An 18,766-nucleotide genomic window follows, 5' to 3' on the forward strand; every position below is an offset into this window, starting at 1 on the left:
TAATATTTTAATGCCTTATCTATCCTCAGCAGGAAACTTTGCCACAGGTGTTGCTCGACCCGCTGTGTTTCCAAAATCACACTTTGCTTTAGACATTTGTGCACTGGAAATTACATTAAACGATGTCGAATTTGAGAATTAGCCACAGCTCGATCGCGTTCACCAGCACCGAGCCCAGGCGGAGCCCAGGTTCTGTCAATCACGCCGCTGCCACGTGCTGTTCTCGGACCGTGCTCCGCCCAACTCTCGCGACAGGTCCCAGCGGCCCGGATCCTCGCGAGCTTTTGCTAGTTCGCAGCATGGCGGCGCAGCGAGGATCTGCCAAGGAGGAGCGGGGTCCTCGGGAGTCCGGCGGGGAAGCCATGCCCGGCAATAGCGACGTCGATCAGCTCGTCAAGGTGGGCAGTCCGGGGTTGGGGAATATTCCCCGAGGGGAATGAGAAAGGATGTCCGGCAGTGGCCAAAGGTCCTCGACCCACATCCCGGGCCCCTAGCCTCTGAGGGAAGGGAGAGGGGTGGTTGGACTGGACGGGGAGGAAAGAGGGAGGGGGTTAGGGTGGTGAAGGAGGATGAGAAGGAAAGGGTTGGCGTGGAGAAGGAGCCTTGGGCATGGGTTGTGTGGTGATTGAGGTGAACGGGCGGCGGAGAGGAAAGGCTGAGGATGAGTAAGAGCTGTGGGAGATTGAGATTTGAGAAGCCAGATTGTGGAGGGGGACATATAAAACAAGATGATGTGTGGGAACAACCTTTCCGTCACATAAAGCACCTCAACCATTTCTTGTAACACACACAAAATACTGGAGGCACTCAGCAGGCCAGACAGCATCTGTTGAAAAAATTACAGTCAACGTTTCGGGCCGAAACCCTTCGGTAGGACTGGAGGATAAAAGCTCAGCAAATTTAAAAGATGGGGGGGGGGAGGGGAGAAAGAAACGCAAGGTGATAGGTGAAACTGGGAGGAGGAGGGGATGAGGTAAACAGCTAGGAAATTTTTTGGCCATGGAAGAAAGAAGGTGGGGGGGAGCACCAGAGGGAGGTGATGGATAGGCAAGGAGAAGGGGAGTGGGAATGGTGAAGGAGGGGGTGGGGGCATTACCAGAAGTTCGAGAAATCAATGTTCATGCCATCAGGTTGGAGGCTACCCAAACAAAATATAAGGTGTTGTTACTGCAATCTAAGTGTGGCCTCATTACAACAGTGGAAGAGGCCATGAATAAGACATATCGGAATGGGAAGTGGAATTAAAATGTGTGGTGACCACTGGCAAATCCCACTTTTTCTGGTGGTTGGAGCGTAGGTGCTCAGCAAAGTGGTCTCCCGATCTGAGTCGGGTCTCACCAATAAACAGGAGGCCACCCTGGGAGCACCGGACACAATATATGACACCAAGAAACTCACAGGTGAAGTGTCGCCTCATCTGGAAGGACTGTTTGGTGCCCTGACTGGTAATGAAGGAGGAGGTGTAGGGGCAGCTGTAGCACTTGTTCCACTTGCAAGGAAAAGTGCCAGGAGGGAGATCAGTGGGGAGGGTGGAATGGACAAGGGAGTTGCATAGGGAGCGATCCCTGCAGTAAGTGGGGAGAGGGGAAGGAAAGATGTGCTTGGTGGTGGGATGACGTTGGAGATGGCAATCATTCACTTTTGGTTCTACCGCTAATCCAGTTTGGATCTAACAGGCTTTTGCCTTATAACTAGCCTGCCATGTGGGAGCTGCAGAGATCTAATAAATTGTCTCAACCTCACTGAATTCATAGTTCTCCAGGTCAAGATCAAGATCAGGGTTGTTTAATGTCATTTCCTGTTCACAGGTGTAAAGAAAAACGAAATAATTGTTACACCAGATCCAATGTAGCACAAGAACACAAAAGATAAATAACACTATAAATATGAATACATTACAAGGCTTGTATGCATAGATTAGTTGTAATATCCATAGAGTCCAGATTGGTGGGGGGGGGGAACCTCTGTTCAATGCAGATTGGCACTTCCATTGTATCCTAGATGATGGACTACCTGCCTGGCAGGCCACAGTATGTGCGTCTTCAGAGCTGTGTGTCAGCCTTGGCTATAAGCAACACTGGCGCTCCGCAGAGGATTGTATAGGCTCCCTTCCTGTTTATCCTGTATTCCTCGGACTGTAGATACAACATTGAGTCATGTCATCTGCAGCAATTATCTGATGTCTCAGCAATAATTAGGTGTATGATGGGAGGATGCATGTAGGAACCTGGTGGAGGACTTTGTTAAATGGTGCAAGCTGAATCATCTGCAGCTCAACATCAGTAAGACAAAGGAGATGGTGATGGACTTTAGGAAGACTAAGCCTGCACATCTCCCTGTTACTGTTGATGGTGAGGATGTGGATGTGGTGAGGACTTACAGGTACGTGGGGGTGCACCTGGGTGACAGACGTGAGTGGAACACCAACACAGAGGCTGTGTACAAGAAGGGCTAGAGCTGCCTCTACTTCCTGAGGAGACTGAGGTCCTTTGGAGTATGCAGGCCTCTCCTTCACATGTTGTACCAATTTGTTGTCGCCAGTACAATCTTATATGTGGTGGTGTGCTGGGGCAATGGCACCAACACGGGTGATGCCAACAGGCTCAATAAACTGATTAGAAAGTCTGGCTCTGTTATAGGAGTCAAACTGGACACACTGGAGGCTGTGGTAGAACAAAGGACCCTCTGGAAAATCCTGGCAATTCTGGATAATGTTTCTCACTCTCTGCTTACCACCTTGGCTGAACAGAGGAGCACTTTTAGTAATAGACTAAGACAACTGCGCTGCTCCAAAGAACGCTATATGAGGGCATTCTTACCCTCAGCCGTTAGGCTCTATAATGAGTCAACCTATAGCTGGGGAAGTGATAACCTCCTCCTGTTAAGACTGTGGTAACTTTTTTTTTCTTTCTGCTTCTAATATTTATATCTGTGCACTTGTAATACTGTTGTGACACTGTAATTTCCTTTGGGATCAATAAAATATCTATCTGTCAAACACTGGAATGTACATAAAGTAGGAAATGATAAAGTAGTGGTGGAATTAGTGGGTGGAGGTTTTATTCAGCCTTACTGCTCAAAATTAAGAGGAAAGTCACCTAAAAGATTCTATGTCAGTTAATCAGACATGTGCTTTCATGCTACCTGTCCGTGTTTAAAGAGGTAGAGATTAACTGAAGATTACTACTGCCCCTTAAAATATCTCTGATTAGTTGCCCTACTCCAAAATTAAGCTGTCTTCAGGTTCAAACCATTCTTCGTCAATAAACTTGTTATTTTAATCCTCTGGGCTAGCAGTCATTCACGTAAAATGTTCCTTTGTATTCTTTTTGTGCAGCATGTTCTAGGGACAGTGATGGCAGCCACAAAAGCCTCCAATGGGCTTCCTCGATTTGGTGATGAGTTTGATTTTTACCGAAGTTTCCCTGGATTTCAATCATTCTGTGACACGCAAGCTGATAGACTCCTGAGTTGGTAAGAAATTATACAGTACATTTTGTTCTCAACGTTTCTATATTCGAAGAAGCAGTTCTTTGAATCACCTAAGTAATGTGTTAACAGTACGGAAGCTGGCTTGATTTCTTTGTCAACAACCAAAGTAAAACTCAATAATGTTATTGCTGTTGATGAATTTATTTCATAAACATGATATAACAATTTGTTAATTCTAAAAAAAATTGCAGCATGAGCCAGCTTATGCAGTTCCATAGCTGTAGGAGTCAGATCAGAGGACACAACAAGGTGACAGAACTGGAGGACAAATTTGACTTGCTGGTGGATGCAAATGATGTCATCCTGGAACGAGTGGTATGTATGACCAAGCTGCAAAATGAAATGTAGTTTTGAAAATTTGTCTGATTGATTATGGGCACACTGCCATCAGCATGAAATGTAATTTAGTAATCTACACTTAATGTAATTTTGAAAGTATCAATTATGCCACTTAGGTACAAATGCATTTTATTTAAAAAAATCTAAATTATAGAGTTCCCTGTCTTCATTATCCACAGCAAGAAATATAGTATTAAAATGACAAAACTGAAATTTAGACTATATTTTGTTCTGGGATTCATGTCTGGGAGCTCTGCCGATTTGCCCTGCTGTGTGATGAACTGAGGTTGATCCGGGCTTTGTGTCTATGGACTCAATTTTGTTCTAAAGGTTGTTGCTTGCTTTTATCGTTTGCATTATTTGTGTGTTATTTTTTCTCTCTCTACACACATTGGGTGTTAATCTTTTTTAAATTGACGGTTCTTTTGGGTTTTTCGTTTTGTAGCTGCCTGTAAGCAGACAAATCTCAAGGTTGTATAATTTATACATTGATAATAAATGTATTTTGAACCTTAAAGGTGTAAAATAAGAACTGGATATGCCCTTAAATATTTAAGCCATGCCTCCTTTCTGTAGAAAGAAACAGAGTTAATATTTTAGATTGACTTTTCCTTCAGCGTTAACATTCTTCCTTCACAAATACTGACTAATCTGGAGGTTTATTCAGAACAGAGCCATTTTTAAAATTATGAATGGCAACCATCTAGAAGTTATTTTATCTTGCAGGATTTTCTCAGTTGATGTTCTTAATAACTTGCTGCATTTTTGTTCAGGGGATTTTGCTGGATGAAGCTTCTGGTGTAAACAAGAATCAACAACCTGTTCTTCCAGTAGGACTTCAGCCTCCAAAAACCATTGTCTCAAGCTGGAATCGAAGGGTGAGCTCTGTGTGATTTCAGCTCATTCTTTTTAACACAGCTCAGAAATGTGTAGGTCCTAATTGCATAACAAGTTAGTTATTTGCACGGAGATGGAGACAAAAGCTTTTGAAGTTCAGACTTTGTAGCAAACCAATATGTTAAATGATGTAAGTTAACTGTTTCTCTTTGATAAGTGTTAATAAATCCATACAGCTTTTAATGTTTTTTTGCTTCCCCTTTTAGTTTATGACATTTCAGATAAGAACATAAAAAGGGGCAGGAGTAGGCCATCTGACCCATTGAGCTTATTCTGCAATTCAATAAGTTCATGGCCATCTGGCTATCTACTCAGTTTTTTCTGACTGCCTTTTCCCCAGCATAGGAATTTGGATGTGTATATTCACATTTAACACCGCATTTGTGAAAAAGGTATCCATCTACACATTCTATTTTTAAAAATTTATTTCTGTATTTTGCACCACTTATTTTAACTTATCTAATATATATGTACTCTTACTGTAACTCAAGTTATTTTCTATATTTTCATGTATGTAATAACTTAAGTACCTTTGCAGATGCCTATTATATATCTGCTTCCACCGCCTCTGGCAGAGCCATCCACATTGCAGTAACCCTGTCGGTGAAGAAGTATCCTCAGATCATTTCTAACCCCTTGACCCCTTACCTTAAACTTGTGCACAGCCTATCTGGTCTCATCTTGTAACTGTAGGACTCCAACCTAAGCAGCAACTTGGTGCATCTCCTTACCACTGCAGTCATGTCCTCCTTTTTTTGCCATGTGCTCTACACCAAATCTGTACCTATCTGATTTTTAAATCAGGGGTTCCCAACCTGGTGTACATGGACCCCTCGGTTAATGGCAGGGGTCTATGGCATCAAAAATGTTGGAAAACACTAAAGAAATTTAAAACACTCATTTATGTTAAAGGTGATGTCATGAGTGAAATCTGTTCCATGTATTGTGTTTGATTTTCTTTTTCAGAATACCGAAATTAAAAGATCAAAATCTGAAACATTCCGCTTGTTTCATGCTAAAAACATCCCACGTCCTCAGCTGAAGTTCAAGGAGAAAGTCGACAACTCCAATACTCCTCTTGTGCCAAAACTGTTCATTAAGCCCAATGCCCTGAAACCACTCCCAGAAAGTAAGAGATTTGAACAAACTGGGTGTCAGGCAACTTTCAACTGCAATTTTTTTTTAAGTAAATTGATAAATCATTGCTTATTTATTATTGTTACACTGGAATAATGTATACTGTGGGAAAACAGTTAAGATTTATTCCAGTTTATTGAAATCAACATTTGGGTAGTATTTTAATGAACCGCGTACTAAATATTATTTTTGTGTTTATGTGAACAGAAAGTTAGTATTGATATGATTTTTTTTATCTACCAACTGACAATCATCCCTTTTCTATTTTTGTAGTACTGTCTATGCATTTTGATTAGAAATTTTCTGGTATTTGGAGATTGCTATTCTCTTGAACACAGACACGAATGTAGTTGCTGGTCTTTTGCTGCATTAAAATGTTACGATATGCCAGCCAACAGTCAGCAATGATCACAGTTAACATGTTTTGTCGAACAATTTATTTAGTAGTATTAAGAACCAGAAAGCGTGGGAAAGAATGAACAAAACTGCTGGAGGAACTCACAGGCACTCAGTGTTCATCTTTACAACAGACTAAGCAGGAACAGATGTAGTCAAAATATCTGTGTGGTTTAGTATAACTGCTGGTAGGTAAAAGCTGGATATAGAATGGGCATAATCTTACTGGAGAGAGGTTGGAAAGATGAGATTCATTGGGATGTTGCCTGGGATGGAATGTTTTAGTTACAAGGAAAGACTATATGCATGGTTCATTTTGCTTGGAGCAGAAGATGCTGAGTGGAATAAAGAGACACAGGATAATTAGAGTTATAAGTAGGGTAGTCGGTAGAAAACTTATCATATTGGCAGAGATGTCCAAGACTGGTTACATAGTTTTAAGCTGAGGTGGTTAGAGAGGCTCAGAGAATTTTTTTCTCACCCAAGAAGATTGTTGTAGTCTGCACCTCACTGCGGAGACGGTGATGGAGGATTGCACTCTCAGGACATTTAAGAAGCAGCTCAGTGTTACTTGAATTAACAAGGGCTATGGACTAAGTGTTGGTCAGTGGTACAGAGAGGTACTTAGTGGTCAACATGGACATAGTGGGTTGAATGGCCCATTTCTAAGCCCTAACTATCTTCATCTATGATATTTGGACATTTTTCCATATAGATTAGATGTCAACGTTATACGAGTTATACATTATCTTGTCTGGTTAGTTCCAAATCACCCTAAGTAAGCCATGTATCCAGTGTACTCTTTCATAATGTGACTGGTTTCTGTCCTGGTGAAATCCTTGATTTGAGAGTGAGAGGGAAATTCCACTTGAGGCTTTGACTGAAGTTAGAAACCTAACAACATGGAAAATCTTCAGCACAATACAGGCCCTTTGGTCCACAATGCTGTACCAAACGTACTTACTTTAGAAATTACCTAGGGTTACCCATAGCCCTCTATTTTTTAAGCTCCATTTTTGTATCCAGGATCCTCTTAAAAGACCCTATTGTATCAGCCTCCACCACAGTCACCGGCAGCCCATTCCACGCACTCACCACTCTCTGTGTAAAAACCTTACCCCTGACATTCCCCGTGTACTTATTTCCAAGCACCTTAAAACTGTGCCGTCTCGTGTTAGTCCATTTTAGCCCTGGGAAAAAGCCTTCGACAATCCACACGATCAGTGCCTTTCATCATCTCTATCAAGTCACCTCTCATCCTTTGTCTCCCCAAGGAGAAAAGGCCAAGTTCACTCATCCTATTCTCATAAGGTATGACCCCAATCCAGGCAACATCCTTGTAAATCTCCTCTGCACCCTTTCTATAGTTTCCACATCCTTCCTGTAGTGAGGTAATCAGAACTGAGCACAGTCCTCCAAGTGGGGTCTGACCAGGGTTCCATATAGCTGTAACATTGCCTCTCAGCTCTTGAACTCAATCCTGCGGTTGACGAAGGCCAATGCACCATATGCCATCTTAACCACAGAGTCAACCTGTGCAGCAGCTTTGAGTGTCCTATGGACTTGGACCCCAAGATCCCTCTGATCCTCCACACTGCCAAGAGTCTTACCATTAATACTATATTCTGCCATCATATTTGACCTACCAAAATGAACCACTTCACACTTGTCTAGGTTGAACTCCATCTGGCACTTCTCAGCCCAGGTTTGCTTCCTAGATGTTCCGCTGTAACCTCTTGACAGCCCTCCACACTATCCACAACACCTCCAACCTTTATGTCATCAGCAAATTTACTAACCCATCCCTCCACTTCCTCATCCAGGTCATTTATAAAAATCCTGAAGAGAAAGGGACCCAGAACAGATTCCTGAGGCACACCGCTGGTCACCGAACTCCATGTAGAATATGACCCGTCTACAACCAGTCTTTGCCTTCTGTGCTCAAGCCAATTTTGGATCCACAAAACAAGGTCCCTTTGGATCCCATGCTTTCTTACTTTCTCAATAAGCCTTGCATGGGGTACCTTATCAAATGCATTGCTGGAAATCCATATACACTACATCTACGGCTCTACCTTCATCAACGTATTTAGTCACATCCTCAAAAAACTCAATCAGGCTCGTAAAGCATGACCTACCTTTGACAAAGCCATGCTGACTATTCCTAATCATATTATGCCTCTCCAAATGTTCATAAATCCTGCCTCTCAGGATCTTCTCCATCAACTTACTAATCACTGAAGTAAGATTCACTAGTCTATCTCTACTCCCTTTCTTGACTAAGGGAGCAACATCTGCAACCCTTCAATCCTTCGGAACCTCTCCCGTCCTAAAAGATCATTGCCAGAGGCTTAGCAATCTCCTCCCTCGCCTTCCACAGTAGGGGGTATATCTTGTCCGGTCCCGGTGATTTATCCAACTTGATGCTTTCCAAAAGCTCCAGCATGTCCTCTTTCTTAATGTCTGTATGCTCAAACTTTTCAGTCTGCTGAAAGTCATCCCTACAATTGCCAAGGTCCTTTTCTGTAATGAATACTTTGCTTCAGTATTCACTAAGTAGCTCTGCTATCTCCTCTGTTTCCTTACACACTTTTCCACTGTCACACTTGATTAGTCCTGTTCTCTCACATCTTATCCTCTTGCTCTTCACACACTTGTGGAATGCCTTTGGGGTTTTCCTTAATCCTGCTCGCCAAGGCTTTGTCATGGCCCCTTCTGGCTCTCATTCTTAAGCTCCTTTCTGCTAGCCTTATAATTTTCTAGATCTCTATCATTGCCTAGTTTTTTGAACCTTTCGTAAGCTTTTCTTTTCTTCTTGACTAGATTTTCAACAGCCTTTATACATCACAGTTCCTGTACCCTACCATCCTTTCCGACTCATTGGAATGTACCTGTGCAGAACACCATGCAAATATCCCCTGAATGTTTGCCACATTTCTGCTGTATATTTCCCTGAGAACATCTGTTCCCAATTTATGCCTCCAAGTTCCTGCCTGATCGCCTCATATTTCCCCTTACTCCAATTAAACGCTTTCCTAACTTGTCTGTTCCTATGTCTCTCCAATGCTGTGGTAAAGGAGATAGAAATGTGATCATTATTTCCAAAATGCTGTCCCACTGAGAGACCTGACACCTGACCAGGTTCATTTCCCAATACCAGATCAAGTACAGCCTCTCTTCTGTTGGCTATCTACATATTGGGTGAGGAAACACACTTTCCTGAACACACTTAACAAACTCTACCCCATCTAAACCCCTTGTGCTAGGGAGCTGCCAATCAATATCGGGGAAATTAAAATCTCCCACCATGACAACCCTGTTATTATTGCATCTTTCCAGAATCTGTCTCCCTATCTGCTGCTCAATGTCCCTGTTGCTATTGGGTGGTCTGTAAAAAAAAAACCCTGTTGAGTTTTTGACCCCTTGCTGTTCCTATCTTCCACCCACAGAGACTCAGTCGATAATCTTTGCCCATTCTACAAACACAAGTATAACTGTTGTAAGAAGGAACATTTGAATCCTGTTTCCCTACCAGCAGTCTGCAAAAAAGAAAACTATTTTCCATTGCAGATATGAGGAGGTTGGAGTTTCCGTCTTGGTCACTGATTGAGTGTCAGGTCTTAAGTACTTCATACCGGAATTACATCCTGCAGACCAGCAATGTTGTCAAGATTTTCTGCGTCAGATTTTGATCATGATAGCTTACTTTCTGGGTGGTGATTGCTTCATGGTATCAAACCAACAATCCAATTATTTACGTTGGCTGCTTAATACAGGATATTTTGCAGCCAAGGTTACTTGTTTACAGTGGAACTGTGTTTGACTCTATAGTATTATCGTGAACATTTTGGAATATAATGGGGTAATTTAATAGATAAATATTTGCTGTCAGTGAGAACATGATGACTCAAGTTTCTTTATATATAGTACTTTCAAATAGACAATGTCGACTGGAAAGGCCGGAAGATCTTGATGTTCCAGCTGCGTTGGCTGACTTCATCCATCAACAGAGGACTCAGCAAAATGAGCAGGACTTGTGAGTGTCAACTTGGATTGTAACCAGATAAAATAATTAGAGATTCTAAAGTGAATGATTCTCAAATTTAAGTTCTGTTTTCTTTTCTTCTTTGGTATTGCTTTTTCTTTAAGTTTTTTATTTAATTAAACGATGAAAGTTCGTAATCCAAGAAAATGCTCCAGACTTCCAAGGGAGAGGTACAGTGAGTTCTGGTTAATTGGGACATAGTACATTTTGGCCTAATTAAGCAGCTGCCCCAATTAGCTGAAGTTTCATGAACAAGTTAAAAAGGTATAAAAAAGACAAACTACTGTTTAACTGGGGAACATATTATGTATTTAAATGAAATACAGAGCAAATTAGAACACTATCAATGCTATAGTACAATAAAACTATTAGTTTCCAATAGTTATCAATGGAGGAATTCATCCAGTGTATGCTGCTGTTATAAGAACATAAGAATAGAAGAAATAGGACCAGGAGGAGGCCATCCGACCCATTGAGCCTGCCCCGCCATTCAATAAGATCATGGCTAATCTATCCGTAAACTCAGCTCCATCTACCTGCCTTTTCCCCATAACCCTTAATTCCTTTACTATGTAAGAACCTATCTCTTAAATATGTTTAGTGAGGAAGCCTTAACTGCTTCCCTGGGCAGATAATTCCACAGATTCAAGCCTTCTGGTCCCAGCAATGTCCTAGTATACATTTTCTGCTCTCTCCCTAGCCTAATCACTTTGTTTCCATGTCACGGTGACCAGAACTGCACACAATGCTCTCACCAATGTCCTGAATAGCCGTACCAAGGTTTCCCAACTTCTGTACTCAGTGTTCTGACTGATGAGTGCAAGTGTGTCATTCTCCCTTCTTCATCACTCTATCTAGCTCTACCACCACTTTCAGTTTATCTTTTGATTGACTGTAAATGAACAAAATCAGTGCAGACACCTAGTGCAAATAATGGACTGCCTTCGTACAATGCTTTTGTCGATTGCATCTTCCAAATCTTGATTTTCGTTGTAACATTCAAGTTGATTGTCAATACCTTCAGATTCTTTGTAGTTCCTAATACCAACGAAGCCTTTGTTGAAGTAATGAAATCATTTCAATTTTCACTTACAGACATTTCTGGCGTCTTCAAGACTGAATGCTTGAAACCGCAATAAGCAAAACAGTTCTGAATTGTCTTACTGCTTGTATCTCGCCAACTATGAGTAACGAAAATCATTTCTTTTTGAATATAAACACATGAAACTGGGGCTATTAAAAATTGTTCGCTCTAAGTACAATGTAGTGTCTAACGGCCACACAAGTGCACACGAGTGGTGCTTGTTATAGACGCTGTTCACCAGTAGTCTCCACTCCTGATTAAGTGGCATTGTGTCCTATATAAACAAAGGAAATCCTAGCTATTTTCTCATTTAGCTTTATGTTCCTTAAAAGCTGTCCTAAATAAGTGGTTATCCCAATTAACCATTGGCCCTTTTAACTGGAATCCACTGTATTTAGCTAAACAGGCCTTGATGAAGATTAGCCAACATGGCTTTTGCATGATAGGTTTTGTCTAACCAATCTTAAAGAGCTTTTTGAGGTGGTTACCAGGAAACTTGATGAAGGAAGGGCAGTGGATTTGTCTACTTTGACTTCAGCAAGGCAGTTGACAAAGTTCTGTTTGGCATTCAGAATGAAGTAGTAAATTGGATTCCACATTGGTTTTGTGGGAAAAGCCAGAGAGTTTTAGCAGATGGTTGCCTCGCTGATTGGAGGCCTGTGATGGACAAGTGCTGGTTCTGTTGTTCGTGTATGTGTGTGTGTGTGTGTGTGTATATATATATATTTTATGATTTAGATGATGATGTGGCAAAGTGGATAAGCAAATTTGTGGATGACACAATGTTTGGGGATGTAGTGGAGCTGAGGAAGGTTATCAAAAGTTGTCGCAGGATCTGGACCAGCTGAAAAAATGGGCTAAGAAAATAATAGATAAATAACAGATGGAATGTAATGCAGACAAGTGTGAGGTGTTTCTCTTTGGGGGTACGGACAAGGTTGGACATGCACGGTGAACAGTGCAGTAGAACACAAGGATCTTTGAATGCAGATCCATAATTCCTAGAAAGTAGTGATACAGGAAAATAGGGTCTTTGGTTTGACACATTGGCTTTCATAAATCAGAATATGGAGTACAAGAGTTGGTGAAGCCAAACTTGGAGTATTGTGTGCGGTTCTGGTCATCTTTATTGGAAAGATATCAAAAAGATTGAAAGAGTACAGAGACGTTTACGAGGATGTTGCCATGACTTGAGTGTAGATAGATTGCATAGTGCATGAATAGAGGTATATGGACAGTAATGGGCCAGGTGTGGATCAGTGCACAGACTAGATGGGCTGATGGGCCTTCTGTACTGTACTGCTCTATGACTGTGTAGACACACAAAACTGTAGATGCGGGAACCCAGAAGAATAAACTGTTGGAAGAACTCAGTAGATCAGGAAGCATCGAAGAGGGCAAAGTGATTGTTAACCTTTCTCAAGTTGAATTTTCCTCCACAGATTGGCTTGACCTACTGAGTTGTTCTAGCAGCTTGTTAAAAGCTCCAAACAATGTGTCCACTAGAAATAAGGCATAGGCATGAAAAATAAACTAAATGCAGAAATGAGTCAGCAAAAAATAAGATTTTTTTTCTCCCAAGTTTCTGGTTTGCTCATCATTTGAATGTCAGGTCTCAGTGTTGATCATTGTGTGTTCCTCTTCCTTTTCAGGAGTGCACATCCTTATCAGTATGAGCTTAATCACTTTGAACCAGCGGAAGCTATACTTGTTAAACAGGAACCACAGGTCAGTGATGGGGATGTGGGAAACTTGAGTGGTAAGTATCTTGTGCTGTGGGCTTTCATATAGCATTAATGTCCTGATGCAAGAGAACTGGCAAGAAACATAGATTGCTTCCCAGTGGGAGAGGAAAGTATTTGAAAGAGCTGTCAAGGTAACAGATGTCTGGAGCAGCTCAGAAGGTTGCTATCTAAATTGCTATAAAGATTTTTAAAAATTAAGTTGAGAAGTAATAGAGAAGAAAATTTGACCAGCCTAGTTGTCCTTTATATGGCTGTTATAGTTATAATTGAAATAAGATGGGTCAGCATTCTGTACTCTCAGCCTCAGAAGTGGGATCTCCTTTTGAAATTGGGGAGAATGTGGATGATTCTGTATACATATCATAAAAAGAATTAATATGTAGAAATTATGTTGCCTGAAGCTTCAGTATGTGATTATTGAATTTGAGAGATTGCTCTTTTATTCTCTGTAGATGTTTAAAGCTTTGTCAGAGACCAACTTTCAGCTAATCACAACCTTTGATGAACTAGTGGAAATGAATGAAAAGCTCTTAAAGTGCAGAGAGATTGCTGTGGACTTGGAGGTAAACTCAATAACTGAATAAGCAACAAAATGTTTATTAAAATTATCAAGTCATTTATGAACTTCATGCTTGTTACTTTGAGTCATTTTTGACTTCTGAGGTAAAGTTTGGTACCGTGATGAAAAATATGTTAAGGTTTCAATTCCCAGTTATTTCTTTTAATTTTTACATGTTTCTAATTTAACTTTACTTCAGAATTGAAAAATAAAGCTATTTTCAATTATTAATTTGCCAGCAAGATTTTTTGGTTTATTTCTAATACATTTGTGTAAAATGGCTGAGTTGACATCAGTACAATATTGAATGAATAAATTGACTTTATTTCTTACATCCTTCACATACATGAGGAGTAAAAATCTTTACGTCACGTCTCCGTCTGATTGTACACTCAAGTCAGCGTGAGTTCATCAGTCTGATGGCCTGGTGGAAGAACTGTCCCAGAGCCTGTTGGTCCTGGCTTTTATGCTGTGGTACCGCTTCCTGGATGGTAGCAGCTGGAATAGATTGTAGTTGGGATGGCTTGGGTCCGCAATGATCCTACGGGTCCTTTTTACGCACCTGTCCTTGTAAATGTCCTGAATCATGGGAAGTTCACAACTACAGATGTGCTGGGCTGTCTGCACCACTCTCTGCAGTCCTGTGATTAAGGGAGGTACAGATCCTGTACCAGGCAGTGATGAAGCCAGTCAGGATGCTGTCAAGTGTGCTCCTGTAGGGAGTTCTTAGGAATTAGGGGCCCATATCAAACTTCCTCAATCGTCTGAGGTGTAAGAGGCGCTATTGTACCTTTCTCACCACAGAGCTGGTGTGTGTAGACCACGTGAGGTCGTTGGTGATGTGGATGCCGAGGAACTTGAAGCTTTTACCCTCTCAACCCCAGATCCATTGATGTCAATAGGGGTTAGCCGGTCTCCATTCCTCCTGTAATCCACAACCAGCTCCTTTGTTTTTGTGACATTGAGGGAGAGGTTGTTTTCTTGACACCACTATGTCAGAGTGATGACTTGTTCCCTGTAGGCCACCTCATTATTGTTTGAGATAAGGCCAATCAATGTAGTGTCATCGGCAAATCTAATATGTACGCAGCCCTGAGGGGCTCCTGTATTGAGGACTGCTGTTTGATTTTGTCCCTATACTGACATATTTGTCCACGGGCTAGATACCGCAATTCAAACAGAATACATTGTGTTATTTTTCGATTACCTATGTGTCTGGCAACTCTGGAGTCTTGCTGATAATTTTCAAATTAATAACTTTGTCATGACTCCAGGATATTTTGCTAATATTGTTTAGTTTGGTGAATGATCAGAAATTTCAGTCCAGCAGTGTTCCCATTATCTAATCATAATCTATTTAACATTTACTATTTCAGCAGAGTCTAACACCCGTTAAAAGCATGAGTAGTAAATTGCATTTGTTCACTCATCAGTTACTATTTCATTAAGCAGTTAAAGGCTGTAGTATGGTCTGGTGATGTGATTATTATGTCCTTGGGAGTCCTTGGAGGTTCCTGAGGAGAAAATGCATTTTGTAAATATATCCATTCATTACTCATCAGAATCAGGTTTAATATCACTGGCATGTCGTGTAATTTGTTGTTTTGAGGCAGCAGTCCAATTTTTACAAAACTATAAATTGCATTAAACATTTATACATACATGCATACAGACAGTACAAAAAAAAAGATGAGGTAGAGTACATGGGTTCATTATCTGTTCAGAGACTGGAAAAAATAATATTTTAGCTAAGCTGACAGCTGTGCCCACTTAAAGGGGACTTAATGGGCCAATGCACTGAATAGTATGATAGAAAAAGAGCTGCAGCAGGCCAGTGAGCAGGAAAAAATTGATCATTGTCCATTGGGCATCTGTCCCATTTGTAAGGTCTATCAAATCAAGAAACTCAAATCAAATCAAATTAATTCGCATTCAAACCATACATAAATACAGTTGAATGAGATAGCATTCAAGGTATAAAGCATTCAAAGTAGTGAGCAAAGAAGCACATTCACTTGGGGGCGGAGGGTACCTATATATTTCCCAAGACCTTGAGCGACAGTGTCCGACAATGGATGCTTCAGTCTCCATGCACTCAACCATGCTGAACCACAGGAGGGCATCACCAATGGGAGAGGCCAGGCCCCAGCTGAGCTTCGATGCCATGCTATAAGCACTTCTGCGTCTCTCACCTGATCTGCAGCAACAGTCAAGCCTGAGGCTTGAGGCCTAGTTCTCACTACAACCAAGTCTACACAGCTCCCATATCACCTGTCTTTCCACCAGACAAAGGTAACAGGCCTGTGGCAACTTAGGTTATTACTGTCCAGCAGAATCCTGCAATTGCAAGTGAAATGTCCATGATATTCTCCCACGGCTATACTGCACCAACTCTGATGCTTCCAAGTAGTGGCAGCTACACGGTCTGCAGCCAGGTCAGCTCTTCCGAACCCAAACCAGCCCCTTCGACACCTTGGCCGGCTCCTTCGCACCATCCCGGCCTTGTCCAGCCCCTTCTCCAGCATCCCAGCCTCGGCTGGCCTCTTCTACACCATCGCGGACTTGTCCAGCCCTTCGACACTTCAGCCAGCTCTCTCTTCAACATCATGGATGGCCAGTCCCTTCGACAGCTCAGTCGGCTCTCTCTCCAGCATCCCAGCTGGCCCCTCTGCCGCCAACACCAGTCCAGCTACTCCGATCACAAGCAGCTCATTGATGGAGTAGCCCCGCAGTACCCGATGTTCTCGGAGTAGAATTGTCCTTAGATTGTAAAAAACAAATTTTACCAAGAAAAAAAGTCCCTTTGCTTGGCTCCTGAGAGGCCACTGCATTTGCACACACTGCCATCTTACAGGAGGCCCTATGTCAATGGGTACAGAAGGATCAGATCATTCACAAACTGAATTACCTCTTAAGCCCACCACCTGTAACCTTTAAGAACTTTTGGTTCAATATGATGTTTGTGTTTCAAAAAAATGCAGGTTTTTCTTATATTTGATTTGTGTGTTTACAGATTGAAATAATTGTCAGTACAGTAGCTATAGAATATGTATAACAATAGGTAAAGTAATACAGCATCTGCCCTGGCCCTTCACTGACGTCCATTTTATCCATTCTATTTTAATTGTATTCCCCACATTCCCGTCAACAATCCCACTTACATTCTACTGCTCATCTACTGTGGACTGTGTTTCATTGGATTATTTCAAAAAGTAGAGTTATGCATCCAGGTTTTATTGCATCCATTTTGGTATCTTGTTTATCCTGGCTTTCTTTTTAAATAATGGTAAAATACATAGCAAGTAATGCCATTTGCTTTTGTATGTATGTGACCTGTAAAATGGGTATTTTTCTTCCACCAGCACCATTCATACCGAAGCTTCTTGGGATTAACCTGCTTAATGCAGTTATCAACAAGGGACGAGGATTTTATCATTGACACACTTGAACTGCGCAGTGAAATGTACATCCTCAATGAAGTCTTCACTGATCCTTCCATTGTTAAGGTAAACACAGTGATTTTGCATCATTCCACTCCATCAGCTAATACTTTTTCCCTTCACACTATTGGTTTTACTTCCTTGCATCTTTTCCAAATACCTGTTTTAATTTTTGTCTTTGGTCCTTATTAGTTTCCCTCTCCTATTTTTGTCATTTTCATTAACTTCAATGTATTGAGTCTATGGCAGCTTTCAAAGCAGTTGCTTGTGGGAGAGGATGGGGGAACTTCCTACTGGTTCTCCTACCACCTAATTATACCTGGTAGTAATTTATAGTAGCCAATTAACCTTCAGCCAGTGCATTTTGGGGATGAAACCAGAACATAATATAGTCAAGTATGCAGACTCCACAAAGGAGGCATTAGGTGTCAAGATTGAGCCAGTTTTGCTGGATCTGTGAGGCCACAATACTAAATGTTGCACCACTGTGATCCCTTCATCTGCCCCCTCAAAATGGTAATTCTACACTAAGCTGCACACGAACTGGCACATGGGGAGGTTGACTATGTATTCTGTAATCATTAGTGGTTGAGCATCCTTTTTGATTTTCATGAGATTCTTATCATTCTGCTTCTTACAATTACATTATTCTCTAATATCCTAAATAAGTGAGGTGGAAGCGTATAATCCAACAGCGGCAGGTTTAGTAGTTTTGAGCTGCAGATATTGAGTTATTTTCAAGATGGTGCTAAGCTGCAACCTCTGTTGAGATTGCATTTCAGTTTTCTTTTACTGTGGCTTTTTGTGTTTGTAGGGATGGTTTTAGAGACAGAGAAGGGAGTTGGGCCTCCGATTAGGGTTTGGGGACAGGGATGTAGGGGAATTAGAGCACAGACCAAAGTCTTAAGTCTCTGCGCCACGTTTGAAAGACAGCAATGCAAACATGGGACATCAGGCTGGAATGTCTGGCCAGATGTGGGGCAAACAAAACAGCTTGGACAAAAGTTGTTGATTCCCCAGGGTAGGCAGGTGATTGGAGGGCTCTGGAGTTGGGGTTCATTGAAGGAAGGGACAATGTCAGATGATACACCTGGGTTTGCGTAGTGGTGAGACTGGACCTTGGGGTCTCATCTTTGGCGAGTCTGGAGTTTGAGGCATGGTGTTTAGTGATTGGTGTGTCAATGCCAAGGGTTGAATAAGAAGAAAAAAAGTCGAGGCCTATTGGCTGGGGCCCCAGGTCTGTGCATCTCTGTGGTCCATTGAAGTAGTTGAAAGCCCAGAAGGTCAATGACCTGGGCTCTATACCATGTGCTCAATGTGTCTGGCCTAAGCTCTATGGACTGTGGTCTATGGCCTAAGCTCTACAATCTGTACTATAAAGACTGAGGTCTGTGTAGCACAGTCTGAATACAAGTCTGCTGGCAGCCAAAGAAGACGGCCTGTCTTAGTGTTAGAGGATTGTATGTACATGGATGGGAGAGGGGAATGGGGCCTGTTGTTTTGTTGCTTGTTGTGTTCTGTTTTATGTTGTCTGCCAAACGTTGTAGATCTACTGTGTTGCTACTGGAATGTTCACTAACACTTGTGGGCTGCTCCCAGTGCACCCTCGGGTTGTGTTAGTTGTCAATGCAA

General features: G+C 41.7%; 1 protein-coding gene across 4 annotated transcripts in view; it reads left to right on the forward strand.

The window, feature by feature from the left end:
- Positions 1-260: 260 nt before the first annotated feature.
- Positions 261-18,766, forward strand: part of exosc10 (exosome component 10) — a 73,916-nt gene continuing 55,410 nt past the window's right edge. For all 4 annotated transcript variants that reach the window (XM_072245086.1, XM_072245087.1, XM_072245088.1 and 1 more), the window contains exons 1-9: positions 261-398; positions 3,338-3,474; positions 3,684-3,807; positions 4,605-4,709; positions 5,695-5,857; positions 10,189-10,297; positions 13,043-13,118; positions 13,588-13,698; positions 17,057-17,200. In XM_072245086.1, the coding sequence (XP_072101187.1) occupies positions 300-398; positions 3,338-3,474; positions 3,684-3,807; positions 4,605-4,709; positions 5,695-5,857; positions 10,189-10,297; positions 13,043-13,118; positions 13,588-13,698; positions 17,057-17,200 (1,068 nt within the window). In that variant the 5' untranslated portion in view covers positions 261-299. The remainder of the gene's footprint in view (positions 399-3,337; positions 3,475-3,683; positions 3,808-4,604; positions 4,710-5,694; positions 5,858-10,188; positions 10,298-13,042; positions 13,119-13,587; positions 13,699-17,056; positions 17,201-18,766) is intronic.

The sequence above is a fragment of the Mobula birostris genome, chromosome 27 (genome assembly GCF_030028105.1).
Source record: "Mobula birostris isolate sMobBir1 chromosome 27, sMobBir1.hap1, whole genome shotgun sequence".
In the NCBI taxonomy this organism is placed as follows: domain Eukaryota; kingdom Metazoa; phylum Chordata; class Chondrichthyes; order Myliobatiformes; family Myliobatidae; genus Mobula; species Mobula birostris.